Source organism: Petromyzon marinus, chromosome 2, assembly GCF_048934315.1.
Source record: "Petromyzon marinus isolate PM22_M1 ecotype Great Lakes invasive population chromosome 2, UKy_Petmar_22M1.pri1.0, whole genome shotgun sequence".
Taxonomy (NCBI): domain Eukaryota; kingdom Metazoa; phylum Chordata; class Hyperoartia; order Petromyzontiformes; family Petromyzontidae; genus Petromyzon; species Petromyzon marinus.
Genome location: NC_133668.1, coordinates 9,813,124 through 9,832,388, shown reverse-complemented (window position 1 = coordinate 9,832,388; position 19,265 = coordinate 9,813,124). Strand labels below are relative to the sequence as shown.

The following is a 19,265-nucleotide window of genomic DNA, read 5'->3' as shown; positions in this document are numbered from 1 at the left end:
CTTTTCCGGAAACATTTTTTCTAACAACCAAGTTTTTTGTCCAAGTCACTTTGTTCATCATGGGCTGTAACACTGGAATGAAAGCTAGGTGTGTACTTACAACACAACTTTGTTCAAATTCTCCTCAAAATGTTTCTTATTGCACGTGCAACAGTGATATGATTGGCCGACTGTTGTGATATTTTGGCAAGGCAATGAAAAGGCAAACATTCAAGCATGGTGGCTTTTAGGTATGTGCAATAGCATTAAGATGTATCATGTATAAAGCCTACGTGTTAAACTGGATTCATCCTCTTTTTAATGGACGAAAAAATAGCTCGGCTTTTGTAAATATACTCACATGTTCCAAATTTTCCTTTATCTATTATATACAAAGCGAAACACTGTTATATTATTAGGCATCACAGCCGCATTTCCATTCCTACATACCCTGCCAGGTTTGGGTGATCTCTCTAGGTCAAGCATGCAGGCAAGAGGAGTGGGTGTTAGGCCTCAGCCTAAATACCCTATGTTACCAATAATCAAATACAAGTACCATGGTATACTGCAACAGTTTAGTAACGTGAAACTGTTGCAAAATAGGAACAGCGAAGTTGTAACGTGGTCAACATTTTAAGTGTGCAACAAAGTTACGTGCAGGAATGTTGCTGTCCGTTTAACTTCTGATTGCAATGCACACGTCAATCTCATTACCAGCAAAGGTCATCATTGGAACACAGCTCAAATGTGATTATTAACTGAGATGACATTTAATTACGATGTAAAATACGTGTTCCTTTTGCTTGCATTTTCTCATAACATTCCATCACATTAGTGTGTAGCTATAAGATGATATCTCTTCCAAAACATGCTACTTACAAGTGTTTATACTGCCAGTGGTTATTCTCATTAATTTAATTTACTGTAATTAAATCTATCTTCAGTCATAATGACTTCATTTGTTTACACTGTCCACTGCGTTCTCTGAAAGCTAGCAATGGAACATAAACAAGCTGGTATCGCCATGATTCCCCCAATAATTTGTGTTTAATAGTATCCACAAAGAATTTAAACAACGCAACTAGCAACACATTAAATACACTGGCACGGGTAAAGGTGTTTAAAAAATGTATTAACGAATGTCCTAACTTAAAAATGTTCAACTGCACACTCTGCCACTGTAATATCTTACACATCGTGTTTCACTTTTGAAAATCAGTTGACATGATGATGCACACCTATTAAGGAAACCCCAAGTCATAACTTAGGTATTGGACCTACACCAGCGACAATGGGTTAACAGTTGATCCAAGTACCTAATTGTAAAACAAAAACTGGAAATTGAACTAAATTACGAGTAAGCTCCTGACAAGTATGACAGTTCAATCAGATACCTAGAAAGAGATCACAAACACCTCTGTAAATATGCGTCAGGCTACATCTGAAATATTCCTCCCATATTGATTTCATTTTGTGCAAAACTCCTGGCAAAGTAAAGCACAAGGTGGACGAGGACGCTACAATGTTTTGGCAGAATGACAAGAATTCAGAGGCGGCAGTCTCTCCCTGAACAAACCAAAAATAGTCCCACATACATCCTCTCATCACCCAGCTGTGCCAGTGCATATGAATGCTTACTACAAGGATGCACACAGAAGGGATTGGGGAAAAGACATTCTAAAATATAAACAAGAGCGATAGTTTGTGCAAACACAACATGGATAACGATATGCAGTAATGTAATCTGAAGATGACTTTTAGTCACAACTCACCTACCTTCATATCTACAACCAAACTATACATAACATATATGTTGACAGACAGAAGTACTAATAACACTAACCATGTGTTCTTTTAAGCACTACATTAGGCAGAAATTCCATAAATGCCATATGGCTACAGTGGCTGAATATGGCTTTGCGGACATCAGTGCAGTGAGACTAAGTCTGCGAATAATAATGTGGCAGAGCCTGGCAAACAAGTCATCAGCAATAAAGCAAAGGGGCAGCATTATTCCAGCCACTCACCTCTGTGGTCAGGCAGCGGGCGGCCAGGCGCCAGATGCTGCCGTGGCATCCTCATAGATGTGCGGAGGGGAACTCCACGCTGCTCATCCAGGAAGCTCAGGTCCTCCAGCCGCGCAGAGCTCGTGGCTGGCAGCACAGACAAGGGTGTCTTTACCAAGTGGTGAACACTTCTCATGTAGGGGAAATAAAACGCCAAAGTTTGAAAAAGGGAAGTTGCAAACCATGGCTCTATGAGCAAAAATCCAAATATAAATTTTGTACTCTGTAGAAATTAGGATTATCTCAGTGTCATTTTCTAAAGGATTTTAATTTTATAGAGCTGCTGCATGATATATGAACGTTAATATAATCCAATGCCAGTCTTTCTTGTAAATATGGTATCTATGTAGATATTTTCCTAGCAACGATGGGAACAAGATAATACCACCTGAACACATCAGCTGGGCAAAAATATCTGCATGGATTTTTATGTGATGCTGCATTTCCACATTTTAGGCGATACACTATGTTCGTCACTGAGTACAGTACTACAATATAGAGCATAAAATAAGTTATGCCAATATTTGTCCAGGATTATACTTGAATGAGTAAATATAAATGTAAATTTTAACTTAAATAATTACTTTCCAGTAAAGGTGTAGAGGCTTTACACATTTATAACTGCCACAAAACTATATGAAAGCTACCAGCTTCTCTGAAGTCTAAAGGTCACCTCTCTCGAGGCTAACATTTTCATGAACATTTTAATTACAATTTGACCACGGACATCACTGTTCCACTAAAACCTGATCCATAAATATCCCTTCCACCAAATGGTCCATTCTTCAATGGCATCGTATTCATGCAAAGCAGTTATTAACAATACTTTTTTTTAGTACACAATCGCGAGCGGAAAACAAAACTTTAGCTGCACGTAGCACACGCTGAACATGCCCAAACATATTTTACTTTTACACACCACGCATCCATCTCTATCGTTCCTTCCCGCTCCCTAAAAATAGTTCCCTCAGCTGTGGTTCCGCCTCACGCAAAGACCGAGACCACACCGAGTGCTAAAGCAGCTGCCACGTACGGCGGCACCGAGTTTAACTGTACCACACTTCAGGGGAACTAAAACACAAACAAGTCTGTCTGCACAGATGACCGCGTCCTACTTGCTCGCCGTCAACCAAAGAAGGATTTCAGCACAGCACGACCGCGCAAAGCATCGCTGACCGCAAACACGGCAAGAGTCCAGCTTACCCAAGTTACTTCCAAGTCCCAGGGAAGACCCAGAAAGCAATATCCACCAGATGACATCACCACATGACTTACATGCTTCATGCTGCGAGGGTAAGCCATGTGTCGAACAAGGGACGCTTCGATACAAATTCTCACGTTACTGTAATAAGACAAAAGGCTCACAAAGTTGCTGCTCATGTTTCTTTCAAAAATCCAACTTCCGGCGCGAGCCTCAATTATCCGGCGACCCTGTAGACATTTTGCCTGCCTGTGTACAAGCGGTAACAAGCTTTGTGTTCAGGGTCTCTCCCACCCCCCCCTCCGCCCCTTGCTCAAAAGAAGGAAGCTGAGTTTCTGGGTAGATGTGGGGAGGGGGGGAAGGGGAAATCGCGAGGCTAAAAAAAAATAGGAGGGTAGCGAGGAGCTATAGAGGCAGGCGGAGTTTAAATGCTCGAAGACTTCCTACAGTACATCAACTTGGCAGCTCTCGTGTAACCTACGTAATTGAGCCAACACTCAGGAGTCCCATAAGTAAAATGACATTCCAGAAGCGGTAATTTGGTGGCTCTTCTCAGATTGACACTAAGGGTTGGAGAAGTGTATGTAAACTGCTCAACATCGTGTTTGTTCTGACACGTCAGATTTATTCCACTTTCGTCTGTTGCACAAAAAGAACTAGGTACAACTTAAAATTATATTTCAATTTCTTCTATTTATGCCACATGACCCCGTCAAATCAGAGGGAGACATTTTTCATTTAAACTGCAGGAGAGCTGTGAAATTCTCAGCTGTACGATTTTATGCAAAAATAAGTTTTCTTCAAGAATACAATTCCCTTGCATTCAATTATGTGGTAGTAGCATCGACATTAAAAGTTATATGTAAAGTCGGGATGTAAAACCTTAATAAATGCCATCACGCATTACTACACTCCCTAGCTGACACCACACAGGCATTGTGAAACGACTTCACAAACTTGAGAGCTGGTTGGTGCTGAGGCGAGGGGAATTCAAAAGGTCACTGTGATACAACAGAGGCCACTGAGAAATGTCTACTTTTTTATGAAATGTTCACCAAAAATAAGAATCAGAGAACAGCATGTATATTATATGTCATGTCTTCAATGTTGTTGTTTGGGCTGGTTTAAACCGATGTTCCCTTTGTGAAACAGATACTGTCGAGTACAGTATGTGTATTTGTTGAAACATCTGAATTATTCAGGGACATTTTTAAGATTCTTTATAATTTGCAGCCCATTGTCAATCTAGTACTGGATGGAGGCCTCCCCATATTGCAGTGGTCATGTGGGGGGCGACTTGGACCATACTTTACATCGGCCAGTGCAAGTTCGTAAAGGTGAGGGTATCAGGACTGGTTCAGGTATCACTCGCCACTGATGTTATGTGGCTAGAATGGAACTCAGGTCGCTGGACTTATAGAGAAGGCGAACCAACTACACCACCACTCCACTGCATTCTATTGCATGTTAGTGTATGGTGGTGTATTTTTAAAGTAACGTACAGTTATTAAATAATAAGATAATTATTTTACTGATAAATACGGATGTTATCTATGAAATGGAGAGAAGAGCTCTCATCCTAATACCTATCAAAATAACTCTAATCCACTAAATTGTGGCGAAATGCAGATGACCAGATTATTTTGTCCATAAGACTCCCTCATGTGCCACATTCAGGGACAATAGGATGCACAAAGCGCCCACTGGTGATCTGTTCCAGGTGATTCCTGTCTGAAAATATTCACAGATAATAGGAAGGTCCAGAGGTCTTGTGTGGTGATGTCGTGCAGCATGCTGAACCTCAGGGCTGTGGCAGCAGCATCAGCAGTAACGAGACAGTGACACAAATGGCATCGTCAATGATCATATTCATCTCTTCATCAATGTATATCTCTTGATGAATGAAGGCCTCCCTGTGCTATCACCATCATTCACAATCCTGTGATGCCACAATCCATATATTTCCTGCTGCACATGAGCTGACCTCGTTGCTCTTTTTCTGTGGCAATTGGCCTCTCGGGTGGAGTCTCTCTCCTCTCCTCTGGCTGCCACTATCACAGGTGTCATCGACGTGCAATGCGACCATGCGCACCACGCAGAAAGCAGCTAGGCAGGATTGATCAATGACACTCGATTCGTTAAACTCCCAAAATATGATGGCGAGGAAATGGCAGTTCAGCAAGTGGGCACCGCAACTTCTCTGTAGGGACCTTTAAATTGTATTGCTCCGTATTGTGTGGGGTTTTCCTGGTTTCCTCCCACGTGAAAAATATTTGCTAAAATGTAATTGGCTAAACATTCCAAAACTGGACCCCCAGAAAATAATCTTGAAACTCGGTCATTCCGAACAATAGCGCGGTGATGTTTAGCATTGCAATCATCATCAGCAGTAACAGCATGATGTCACATCATCATTACTATCGGCGTTGTCAACAGCAAAAGCGACACCAACAGCAGGAGAAGAACAACCAGTGTTGGCATTTTCATCATCCACATAATTATCTTATTCACAAAAACAGATGAATATGACGAATTTAGCATTCACAAAGACCACTTCTAGGTGACACGCATTTTGTACAATGTCAAACATTAGGAATAATTAGCCCGAGGATCATGAGTTGCCATGGAATGATATGGACCGATGTATGAGAGGATGCATGGATAAGAGGGTCATGGAAACGTGTTTCATTGTACATGGATGTTCAATGTACTTTAAATAAAGTTAATGCATATGCTTGGAAAGTCTATCAACATATTTTGTGCTATATATCTCGCTTTTAAAACATTACAAATTTTTCATGACATTTATCCAGGTTTAGATTTGTTAAATACATGTGCATATTTCACCTAAGATTACATTTCCTCTTGAGCCACACAGCCGTTTTCACCATAAACCACTGTTTGCATTTTTTGCCAAGACAGCATATTCAGATTGAACCTTGAAAGTGGCCTCAGCTCCATGCACAAGGAATGTAGTCCTGGCTTACAGATAAAACAATTAACTTTATCTTAGTTACTTATGACTTCATTACTGAACAATTTGGGTGTACTTGAATGAAGTATACACACAGTCACTACAATATTTCTTACGTCTTTCATACAATTAAATAAATGCTTGTATACACACTGTTTTCCCCATGAAACACTATTCATACACAGCACCACAACAGCATGCTCATAACTGTTTGGCTGCGAAGTAGGCTTGGGGGATTGGAAGCGGGCAGTGAGTGAAGGGAGTGAGAGATTTGCTAAAAACCTTTACAAAATGGGAGTCACAGAGTATATCTCAGGATAAGTGGGAATACAATATACACTTGCGCAAGCATAACAGCAAGCATGCGTGAATCAAATATCACCTTCTGATCTTGAGAGTTTGGAACAAATTTGTGCAAACATTGGCAAATGTGAATAATTTAAAGGCCTGAACAAAATCCATTTTCATTAATATTTCATGCCATTCAAAAGTGTCTATAAACCTTCTGGAGTGGCTTCATCTTTAAAAAACATATACTTCTTGAAAATGAGTTACATAGTGTTTAGCCCAAAAGGAAGCTATAGTTCACGCAGTTTAATGCCGAATGGCAGATTTTTTTTATTAAACTGATCGGCTACTGATTGTTATAATCAGAAAATGTTCCCACCATCTATCTGTTTTGTCCATCAATATATAGAAACGTAAATTTTTTCACAAAAACGTCTCCAACACCAACCGTTGAGACTTGCCACAGTTCACCAGTACAAATGCCCACATCTCTAGAGCGAGAGCAAAATTGGATATGAAATTACGTTTTAAAATGGATTTACTATAAAAATGAATGTTCACGCTGCACTGCAGCACAATTACCACACAAGTGTTACAGGCGTTGTGGTGTAAGCGCGTATGCAAATTACAAGCTACACATCTGTCTGAGTTTGTGTTGTAAAGCAAGCACGTGGGTGTATTCGCATGCATCAGAACGTGGGTGGTTGAGTGTTAAGTCCGCACGACTAATATAACGTGTTGGTCGTTTGTGCTTTTTCACATTTCTGTGCCAAGTTCTTTATACGGTTGGATCCCTAACAAAAATGGAGCCCCCATTACTAGGCTGGTTTGCTAGGTTTTTAAAAAAATATTTATAGTTTTCTATGAGAACCAATAAACAATTCTGTAGTCATCCATGTCAAAGGCATAATTTAAAACGCTCCTTTTACAATATAATACAGTATCACTTTGTAATATTAAAGGTGCAGCCCTTAAATTGCTTGCACATGCCACTAGTGGCAGAAGGGACTCCCCTAGACAGTCTAGAAAGACCTTTGAGAGGGAATTTGGCCTACTCTTCCACACTGATCAGACATCTTGAAAGGGATGGGAGTACCCACACTTTATCCCACAACACACAATCTGCTAATTTATGAACCATGATGTACTATTGTTTCCACACCAGGTGATCAAACTTAACCGGCGACCTCTGGATTCCAAGTCTCGTGTGCTAACCATCACACCGTGGCAGTATTCCATCAATTCAAAATTCAGAAAAATACTTAAGTACTGTATTATATTTCCGCATAAAAAGAAAAATAAATATTTATACAAAATAGACACAGGAATCAAATATGTACAGTATTAGCATCAGTTTGAATGTTATTAAATCACTACACAACCATAGGAATGCCTGGAAATAGAATAATACTGTCCCTGTTGTTATTTTCATGGCCATCAGCTGTGATCATCATAAGCTGTACTGCTGTAAATATGTATTCCAAGACAGGACTCTTTCAGAATAACAGATGATCTCTGGAGGCGTGGGATGAGACGGAGAAATATGTAATGTCAGATTTGGAGATTTACCTGAATCAAAATCCAAAGAAAACACAAAACCTAACCAAATGAACTTTCCCCAGACATAACTTTGGTAAAATGTTATAGAAAACAGTGTTAGATTAATGGTTTACCTCACTTATAAAGAAGCTCTCATATATTACATTACTCGATGCTTGCCGTTTAACTGGTGACTGAAGCAGTCCCTTTTTATAAACAGATTCCTTTCAATCTATATTTGAAGCTTTCGTGACTGCAGGAATCCATACTCTTTGGTTCTTTTGGTAAAGACACGTAGGTATAAAATATATATACCTATGTGACTTTACCGAAAGAACCAAAGAGTATAGTTTCCTTTCACTTTACATGCCTACAAGGGTGCTTTGTCTGTTTGATTCACTCCTGTAAGAATTCTAAATGACAAAACTTGCCAGTCAAGTGTTTACCGAACCCACCAATTTGAAAAATCGCTCAAAGTAAAGACAGTATCATATTTTAATCACCCTCCCATTATATGCTGTTGTACACATGTTCCACATATGCTCCAGATCACGTTTGTGTCATCTTTCAATTCCTGGAACCGATGTTTTGTAACCTCAAAATATGGGACTGCCCAAGAAGCGCTGGTTCCTGTCCTGCCAAGGCATGGTGTTACCAGAGCCAGCAGTCGATGCTCAATACTTAGGCAGAACAGGCTGCTATTGATGCTAGTTTTGTTCTTCAGGAGACATTCCTGTTGCCCATGAGGCACTGGGCTATAAGCGACAGGGCTAGAGAGCCACCATGTGGCCATGGCCCCTGACGAATGTCAGTTGGTGTGACACCCCCACCACCGCGATTTCTTCGCAGCCAATGGCTGAAAAGCCTCGATTAGATCATTAGTTCTCAAGTTCCCCAAAGTACACTGGTTAGAGCATTGAATATAAAAAAAATATGATTTACTACATAAGCTATGGTGTTTCAAATAATCTACACTGTGTACGTACGTACAGGACAAGATTATCCAGGTAAGTATTTTGGTAAAGAATGTATATTTGTTATTGTAATTTATTTAGTTTCTGAAGGAGTTCGTTAGACTGTATAATACATTTGTTCAATCATTGTTTAAAAACAGTGGGGCTCGGTCTATAATGTAAAGTGGCGGGCAATATAGAAGAGTCAAAGAAAACAAGTGTTCATATTTTACACTATGTTTGTACAAACGTAATAATACACACATTATCATAAAGGTGTCATATATAGAATAAATATAGTGTATATATTTATATCACCTTTTTTTCAAATACACTGCTACTTTCTAATTACTTTTAAATCAAAGTTAGATTTGTATGGTTTGTCAAAATGTCTGATAACCTCAACACACAGTCAATATTGTACTGTATAAATTGCCACTTCAAGAATTAAATACAAATTCTCTTGTATGATGTAAGTCAGGTGTGCACTGCATATGGCCAATGCAAAGTACCTGAGAGTTTGTACTGTGTACCCTGACAACCTTCACATTGTTAATAATCAGAAAAAAATCATGAGCTGCACCTGTCACCCAACCCTTCCCAAGGTCCAAAGTTCCTGTCCCTTCTTCAATCCGTGCTATGTATTGAAGATTTCTACATACGCAGAGGCACACTGTTTGTCCCTCTTACCGCCCTGGCAGCTTTTCAAACCCAACAGGTCTGACAGCAAACACGACCACGTGAAACTCTTCTGACATTACACCACTGCATGTAACCTATTTTAACACAGAGTATAACCTTTTTGTGACGGATACGATGCCCGTCCCGTACACTGTTTTTATAAATACAGTCCACTTACCAGTGTCAAGATGAAATTCATCCCAGGCTACCGCATCGCACACTACACCCAGGATGTAAAGCTTCGAAATGAAACGTGCCCTTTAACCGGTCTTGCTTAACAGAGCAGCAGTTGGTGCTTTTACTGTAGATGGTAATCAATTCCCAGCACCCAATGACTTGCTCTTACAATACTAACTCTCAGCGTAGCCAATGGAAACAATATATTTCATTATTTTACTCCCTAACCACAGTTACGATTTTCATTTGCTGCACAATGCATAACGTATATTTATAAATTACAAAGGTCATCAGCTCCACATGAACACATTATAATTTATACTCTGGTTTTATAAATTTCACGTAACTAAAGTCGTAGGATGCCATTTGTAGTACTGTACTGAATTTTCATTCCTGAACAAAATTAATACTGAAACTCAATTTACATATTTTTTTCAATGATACTGTACAATAATTTAAATTATTATTAATATAGTGGCATTTCCCTGCGGTGTTGAAAGTATGCCTCGGCAAGGTAAGGTAAAAACAACGACCCTACCTTTACCCTACCTTTTACCTTACCACAATACAATCACTCTACCCTACCTTTTACCCTTCCGCAGGTAAGGTAAATGGTAAAAAGCAACGAGCCTACCTTTACCCTACCTTTAACCCTTACCTCATACAAATTACCCGATTACAGGGTAATTACTGGGGTACTACACATGAAAAAGGTTTATAACAGGTAAATGCTAGATAGAGTGCTTAATTCATATAGAATACTCTCGATTATTCCAATTTTACACGCTTTCTTTTAACTCACTCTGTCGTTGTTGTCGTATCTTCAAATCTTGTAACTCAATTTTAACCCACTTCCCAATGTGGTTTCGACTGCGAACTTGGTATACTTATGTCATACTTATGACAATACTATATTCTATCATTAAAAATAAAATAAAAATATTTTTAAACATTCTTTTTTATATGTTATGTTTCGGCTTGGGTCTAATTGGCTGTAATTGGCCACGGTCCCTTACGTTGTGGCAAGCTTCGGGGCCACTTCCTGGAGTCGTGGAGTTCTTCCATTACGAGTACATTTGATAAAAGCGTGTTTAAAAAAAACTTTTTAAAAAAATATTACTTATTAAATGGAGGCCACGGACTGCACCACGGAGTTTTTAGCAGTAAACAAGGCACCGTATTTACCGGGTAATACTTTGTGCTACCTTTACCCTACCGGGTAATTAGACCGAGCTACCTTTACCCTACACTTTACCTTACCCCTTGGCATGTCGACACCTTTACCCTTTACCTTTACCCTTTTACCCGGTAAAAAGGGTAAATTACCTTACCTTGCCGAGGCCTAGTTGAAAGTCAGTTATAAATATTTTACGTTGTAAGTTTATTGCCTTTTCCTGTTTTTTTTTCAGTTACTCAAACGAATACACATGAACTATCTCAAACGAATACACATGAACTATCTCAATACAGACGGTGATGTTAATGTTGAATGTAGCTCTACTCAGTATCTTATCATATCAACAACTTCCGTATTCATAAACGAGGAATTCAGGCAATACACAGATTATGCCACAATGTGTTGAACGCGACCATTAATAGTTAAACAAGAATGGGAGGTGGGGTGTTTGCATGGGATGTTGGAAGCCACAGTGTAAACACGACAGTATCAACAACTGTATAATTTAATCTTGATTTTCCTGCTTTCGTGACTGCAGGAATCCATACCTACGTGACTTTACCGAAAGAACCAAATACCTATATAATTTGTTTTACATTTATTATTTACCTTTTCCTTTTATCAGAATAATTCTCAACATTGCAAGATAAGTTTCGTCAGTGTGTGCTGATAACGACCAAAAGAGGAAATACTTGATTACTCAACTTTACCCTTAATCTCATGACAGACTGTCCCATTGTTTAGTGTTGAGCATCGTGTCCAACACATTATTTGAGATTTTGGGTCGTACCTGCCACCGAGTTGGGCCGAGGTGTCAGGTAGGTGGGGATGGAGTAGGTAGAATGCGACGGGAAGATGTCCAAACCCTTTTCCGTGCTGCGGCTCAGGCTAAAGGATGCACTGGAATGCAGCTCGTCCGCACCCGGCATCCCGTACACCCGGAGCGCATGCGTAGGGGCCATTGGCGGCCGATCCGCCAACACAGACGCGTCCAGGGAAGTGAAGGAGGATCCATGGAGTGTGTAGCAACGGGTGTGGTCTCCCAGATATGGATCCCGTTGTTTGGAGAGGACCAGACGGTTAATGTGCTGATCATTCCGTCGGCCCGAGAAGCCAAGGATCTGAGATGAGCCTGCTTGATCAGAGCACCCATCAGAACGGTCGCCCGTAAATGCATCAATCTCATATGGCTCCAGTTGGGTGGCAGAACGCTTAAAATGGTCCCCAAGAAAAGTACGTCGGTGAGAGGGCTCTTCTGGGATATGGCAGGAGGCCTCGTTGAGCTCTTCAGGTCGACTGCTGTCGGACGGGTCGTCCGGTGGGCTGCTCTCCTCAATCTGATCCAAGCTGCAGCCACCGCGCTCCATGTAAGCACTAGACCTTGTAATTGTAGCTGCCCCACAGGAGACAATTGCAGATAGGAGACACTTTTCAATCAAGTCATATATTTTTCATGAGCATTTAAAAGGCACAAGGCTTGCTGTTGGTAAGGTAAGAAGATCCAGCTTGGAATTTATAACAATCCGTACGGCCAAATTTAATTAAATATAAAGCTCAACTTAATTTGTGCCTATGTCATTCGTGTATCATTATTATTATAACTAAAACGTGAATAATCATACAAATCAATACATATTTCTAACTAAAACTCCACTAAAATAAACGTAAGACTCGTACATTCGAACACATTATCTGTAAACATCAATTTATGCGGTCATATTTTGGATGGAAAAAACTGGCTTAAAAAAACTTGTTTTGCACACCTTAACAGTTACCAACACACACCCTTGCCGATATACCACTGTATCCTGTTTGTTATCAGCAAGCAATCTGGCAAAAAGGCTGCCGCAGCAAGCAGTGACCAACAACACACTTAAACCAATGAGTGCTGGCCGTGCAAACATCGTATCACGCTTTCCAGGCCTAGGACCAGAGGATGTGTTGAATACGCACTCTCTGCCCCCCCCCCTTCACTTCACACGCTATGATTTGCATACAGCTTAATACATTTAATAGGTATACCAGGATCTAATTTAATCTTTGTTTAATCAGTCCTCATTGTCACATTAATCAAGGTAGCCTACTCTATACCATTTGCACACAGTCCCTCATCAATACCCTTACAAGTCGCTTATATAACCATTTCAATCAATTTATCAATTAATGCTGCATTCACTATGGACCATTTGCCTTAAAACCTTTTTCACACTGCTCTACATCACCACAAAATTGCTTTCAAATTCCATGATGACTTCCCACAGTTAATTAATATAAGTTAACTTACAGCCCCTTTTGTCAATCCACTGTTGGATCAAGGCCTCCACACACCATATTGGTCATGGGAGATGTTTTACCGTTTCACCACACTTGTCAGTGCGGGTTGGTGAAGGGGTTGTAGGAGGGGGGCAGGACAGGTTCAGTTATCACATCGCCACTGATGTTGGCCATGGCTATGAATCTAACCAAGGTCTCTGGGTTTGCCACCTATCCATTTCCCATATGCTCTTAAACTAAAGTTATTTTTGTTGGTAACCATTTGTAAAAGTCATGAAACGTATAATGCTCCAGTTTTAGTTTTTTTGAGTGTTTAAAATATTTCAACAATTTTGTATCTACAATAAAATATCTATAACAATGATTCTCAACCTTTTTTGGGTACTGTACCACTTGCCGAATTTTGTTTTAAACGAGTACCCCTTGCCTGACCCAACATGTTTCTGAGAAATAAATGTATGACTAATGAACATCAATAATTTAACCAATTCTCCATTTTGTGAGGAATCCTAACGAGCTAGTAACTGCAAGCGAATAAATATATATTCAAAGGACGCAGTGCATGAATGATGTAATTTGTTCGTGCTCGCTGGTTAATCATTGTTTACGATCAATGAAAGAAAGGTCTTTTTTACATTGTTCGAGGTTACCAAATGGATAAAAATGTTATCGTAGTTATTTTATATTTGCAGATTCATACATGATTATTCACCAATGACTCATGTATGACAACATTTCACACATTTATAAATCACCTCACATACCCCTGAGACATTGCCACATACCCCCAGGGATCTGCATACCCCCGGTTGAGAACCACTGCTCTACAGTGTGTTGTAATCGCATAGACATGTTACAGATGTAATTTACCTACACTGCGAGTTGCAAGCAATCTTTTTACCGAGTTGTACCCACCCAGAATAAATTACAGCCAAATCTGTCAGTGATAGAAAGGTTTCCATCGCTGATGTGATAATGTGTGTTCATAAACGTGTAACAATAAACTCCCTCCATCATTCAATAAAATGTTGTGATCCAGTCATGATTTGATTCGTGAACTAATTACATTTTTGCAATTATGGTGAATGTATTGGCTTCAGGGATCGAGTGAACCCATCATGTACAACATATACAAATAGAAAAACATTGATTCTCATATATGATTCGATACACGTAGCATGAGATTTAGAATCAAATGAATCGATCATTTTATGCATTTTTACTTCATATTGTCCACACTCAATGCTCATTTGAGTTGCACCCACCATCTACTATGGTGTTTCTGTGCTAGTGGAGGAAATACAACTCATAGCAGAGAACATTTTGTTAAAATAAGATAACCACTGATATCTTGTATTAAAATAAATATTAGATCCTGAATCAACAGAGATTTGTAATTGTCATCTTCTCTTTGTGAGTCAGGCACCGTCATAACACTGAATTGGTCAGATATATTGCATTCATGTCTGCGGTACGTCAATGTAGAATGACAATGGCTGTTGATGACGCTATGCTGCGCCAGCAAAAACAAAACCAATATAAAAATAGTAAATGGGGCTCATGCAGCCGTGATGGCTTTCTGAGGCCACAAGTTTGGAGAGGCAAGACCAGCTACTGCCTGCCTTACCAGTAGTGCTGCTGTGCGTGAGTAGCCCCTGGTGATGTGGAACGTCTTACCAATGATTCCGCTGTCCTTGCTCTCAAGAGTAGAGCTGGGAGTGGGGACGAGGCCGTAGGGACAGGAGCGTGTGAGGGGGGGGGCACCCCTGGTGGATGGCCCAGCGAGCGTGGAGCACGGGCTTGAAGCGTGCGGAGAAGCCGAGCTGCTGGTCAATGTGGAAGAAGGGCTGATTCCCTGCTCCATTGCACACAGCTAGCCAAAAAAATAGTAAACATATGTAAAAAGTACATCTACAAATATCTACATTTTTTTTCCATGCACATGTCGGCCAGCTTTTATTCGTGGCTAAATAACTTGTTAGGAAAGATGACTCTGACCTTCAACAGATTTGTCCAATTCCCCATGTCAAGTGTGACCGGTAATGCACTTATACAGTGTATGTATGCTATGCTACACAGATTGACATTACTGGCCACACCTGGTATTCTATTTTGCTAAGTCCACAATGACACTCAACTGTGTTCGATGTAACCCTTGCATCTGGTAGTGCCACTCCCCCCCAATATCCATTCGGCAAAGAAGAAACGACAGAGGCTTTATCTTATACTTTATACATTCACTCCAATGCGATTACTGTATCCTGAGGTCAAATAATGAAAAACCCTAATCTCAGTCTCATGGATGATACATGTCACAAAGACATACACATATACATAGTTAAACCGGCCAATTTTACAATGGAGTTCAGTTACATGAATTCTGATGGTTTACAGAACATGTAATATAACATGAGTAGTCCAACGTGTGTAAACAGATAGTACAACTCATGCACCTCTTAACTAAGAAATGGCACATTACCATAACTTATGAATGAGAAGTGCATTTAAAGTCATAGATATGGATAAAACAGAAGCCATCTTAACATGTAAAAGACACTTTCCAGCAACATACATTGCGTCACATATCTGACTTTCTAGGGAATATGGTATAAGTGGATGGGAGGTGGTTTGATTTGTGAATATTTATAGAAATGATAGTCACAATGCACAATACTACACTGGGTGTTAGCACTTGATTGGTCACTTTGGACATGGGATGGTCGGATATGCAACATTGTACTTTACTGAAAAGTTGTACACGGACAGAATGTTAATGTGAAATACAATAGCTCTTTTGTAAAATGAGAAAAAAAAGTAACTTGACTTTGGTGATACTCAACAACTGGAAAAGAACAGTAAAGGCAGTGGATCTGCCCAACAGCAGACCTTTTGGTTCCTTCTGCCATCAGTATGCAGCTGTAAAGAGCCAGAATTGGAGGTGAGGACCCTGTCTCCCAGGAGGAAGCCCAAGCGTGTCATCAGGGCATGTGCAGTTTCATCGCTGCAAGGAGCTGGGCCAAGAAGTGCCTTCGTAGAGCCTGTGAGCAAGTTGTCGCATACACGAACATTCAAATGGTCAGTTACACAGAAGAAATGGCACCATTATAATAGCTCAGGACATAGCCATACACTGACAAAACAAACCATCATGCATTCAAATACAAAACGCAAAACATTACATAACTAGATTCTAAGCTTTTGTGACTGCAAGAATTACTTTTTGGGTCTTTCGGTAAAGAAACGTAGAAATAAATTAAATTAAATAATTGAATACGACATTTCGATTGCAACACAAGCAACCATCATCAGGTACAAATGAATGAGAAAACAAACATAGTGAACTTGGAAATATAATGCAATACAACACAGACGGTTGGCCAACACAACAGTCAACACCCCACCTGGTTGATTACGTCCTTCCAAAGATTGCTAAATTTGAGAGAGACAAAACGTAGACACGGAGACACACAGACAGACACACAAGCAAAGAAAGACTCACACAGAGACAAACAGAGAGAGACACACACATAGGCACACAGAAATACGTCTCTGTGTCGAGGCCTTAAATAGAGAGAGGGGGGGGGGGAGCAGAGGGGGAGTTGTGTGGAATTCCTGCCCATAGCGGACGGACGAGCTGGAAACTGGACTTCTAAACAAACAAGCACGGAGCGTTGTGTGGAATTCCTGCCCATAGCGGCCAGAGAGAATGGACTTATAAACAAGCACGGAACAAGCACGGTAGAAAGCAAATTTAGTAAAATTAGGAAGTGTACTTTGCAATGCAACACAGAGAGTCAGTTGGCACACAGTTAACGCATAGCCTGGTTGATTATGTTCTTCCAAAGATTGCTAAATTAGAAGTTTGAGTGTGAAACAAACAAGCACGGCAAATCTTTAGAAGAACATAATCAACCAGGTGGGGTATTGACTGTTGTGTTGGCCGACTCTCTGTGCTGTATTGCATTATATTTACAAGTTAACTATGTTTGTGTTTTCATTCATTTGTACCTGATGATGGTTGCTTGTGTTGCAATCGAAACGTCGTATTCTAATATTATTTAATTTAATGTATTTCTACGTGACTTTACCTCCAATGCTGTTCTCATGACAGCACGGTCCCTTCACCTGATGAAGGCCACTTGTGTTGTGGCCGAAACGTCGTGATTTTTATTTTATTTTTTACGTACGTGACTTTATCGAATAGAACCAAAGAGTATTTACCGAAATAACCAAAGAGTAATTCCATAACTGGGCAAAGCACTTCGATATAATAAAAGAAAATGAAGTGATTTTTGTCATTATTTTTTGGGCTCACTACACGTGTGTAGTGTGTAGTGAGCCCAAGGACGAAGGGGGAGCCGGTAGTTGAGGCGACACTTTTATTTAACAACACAAGTGTACAGGGTCTCTAACACAAAGGGGTAACGGCCCCATACACCCGCTACCTGGGGAGTTATGACCTCCGGGCTATCGTGCCTCCTCACACTGGGGACCACTCTGCACTCAGCCCTCCGGCTAGGGGCCCTAGGGGAGGCTATCCCGACCCGACCCAGCCAAGGTCCTCGGGTCCCAGCCACTGGCCCACTCAGTCCCGGCCCTTACAAGGACGTCGGGTCTTGGGGTACCCAGGGTCTGACCACTGTCCCACCTCAGCCCCGGCCCTTAGAAGGACAGCAGGTCTGGGGGCCTCAGGGTCCTACTCTAAGCCCGGTCTTCAGTCTTCGGCTTGAGGAACACTGCCGAACCCGGGTCAGGGGTCCAGCTTTTATTCACCTGCCAGGGTCCTCACGCCCCTGGCCATGCCTCCCTTCCAGAGAGTTCCAGAGGGACCTGGAATCTTCCCCCAGCCCTCCTCTTGGGGTCTGGGGAACCTTGGTGGCCCACACATCACACGCTACTGGTGGATGTCTGGTAGTGCAGGTAAGTAGCCCGTTTATCGCATTATACATGCAATCACAACGAAGCTACTGAACTTAACAGTTACAAAATAATGTTAGAATGTTACATTTACGTGCGAAAAATACTGTAGTTCACAAACGTTAACTGCAGAAAACGCAGATATTTTCTTGAAATCTGTGGTACTCGTTTGAGACGTTGGGCTTACGCTGGCCTCATTGTCAATGGTGTCAGCTATGAAGTGACCCTGCTCACCATCCAGAAACGGCTCACTCCATGACTAAATCCTAAATCTGCCCCCCCCCCGCCCACCTCTAGTAGAGACCGAATCTTTCATCTGACACATTCCTACAGCCTTAGCACAATTTCAACATGCCAGTAAGAGTATGGGAGGGATAAGGGCTTGTGGCGAGGATTGATGCTAAACTTTGTAGCAATAACACGATGTAAAGAGATAGGTTTTTTTTCAAAAGCATGCTCTTTTAACTCACAGGAGGGAAAAGTTCAACATATTACATTTTCTATGTGTGATTTTCTTTACTCAACAATGGGCACAAAAGTTACATGTAAAAAAATGTCAGCAAAGATGTACATCACTCCAATTTGAAAGTGCTTGTTATTCATACTGTATATTCTGAAGGTTTACATGTAATAAAACATGCTTTTACACATTTCATTTAAACATTTCATCCCAATATGAAACGCAAATATGTGCAATAAATTGACTGTAACCTGAAAAACCAAAGAACCCCAGGCACGATAACAATTTTCCCACATCCCGCACCTTTGTGGAAATGCACGCAACAACAAAAAATTGATGGAGAATGGTTGCTGCAAAAACACACACACACGCTCCTCAGTTATGAGCTGCTGACAGGCTGGCAAACAGGTTTGCTTGTTGTGAGGATTTGCTTGCATACCATGAGTAGGCAGCTGCTCCGAGTCTGCTCTACTGATGGACGGCGCAGCCGGCTCGGGGTCACGGGTTACGTCCGCGTACCTCGGCTTCCTGTTTGAACCTGCGATTCAGCAGTGAGATAGTGCAGAGATTCAACAGCAT

The 19,265-nt window shown here is 40.8% G+C and overlaps 1 protein-coding gene across 21 annotated transcripts in view; it reads right to left on the bottom strand.

The window, feature by feature from the left end:
• The window catches only part of LOC116947873 (protein TANC2-like), a 130,738-nt gene that overhangs the window by 37,547 nt on the left and 73,926 nt on the right, over positions 1 to 19,265 (bottom strand). For 17 of the 21 annotated variants that reach the window (XM_076069530.1, XM_076069572.1, XM_076069529.1 and 14 more), the window contains 5 exons: positions 19,126 to 19,224; positions 16,196 to 16,347; positions 14,987 to 15,182; positions 11,826 to 12,428; positions 2,007 to 2,132 (listed from right to left, as the gene is read on the bottom strand). In XM_076069530.1, coding sequence (XP_075925645.1) covers positions 2,007 to 2,132; positions 11,826 to 12,428; positions 14,987 to 15,182; positions 16,196 to 16,347; positions 19,126 to 19,224 — 1,176 coding nt within the window. Of the gene's footprint in view, positions 1 to 2,006; positions 2,133 to 11,825; positions 12,429 to 14,986; positions 15,183 to 16,195; positions 16,348 to 16,710; positions 16,739 to 19,125; positions 19,225 to 19,265 lie in introns of all 21 variants that reach the window. The other 4 variants (XM_032964246.2, XM_032964238.2, XM_032964228.2 and 1 more) reach the window with 1 other exon arrangement.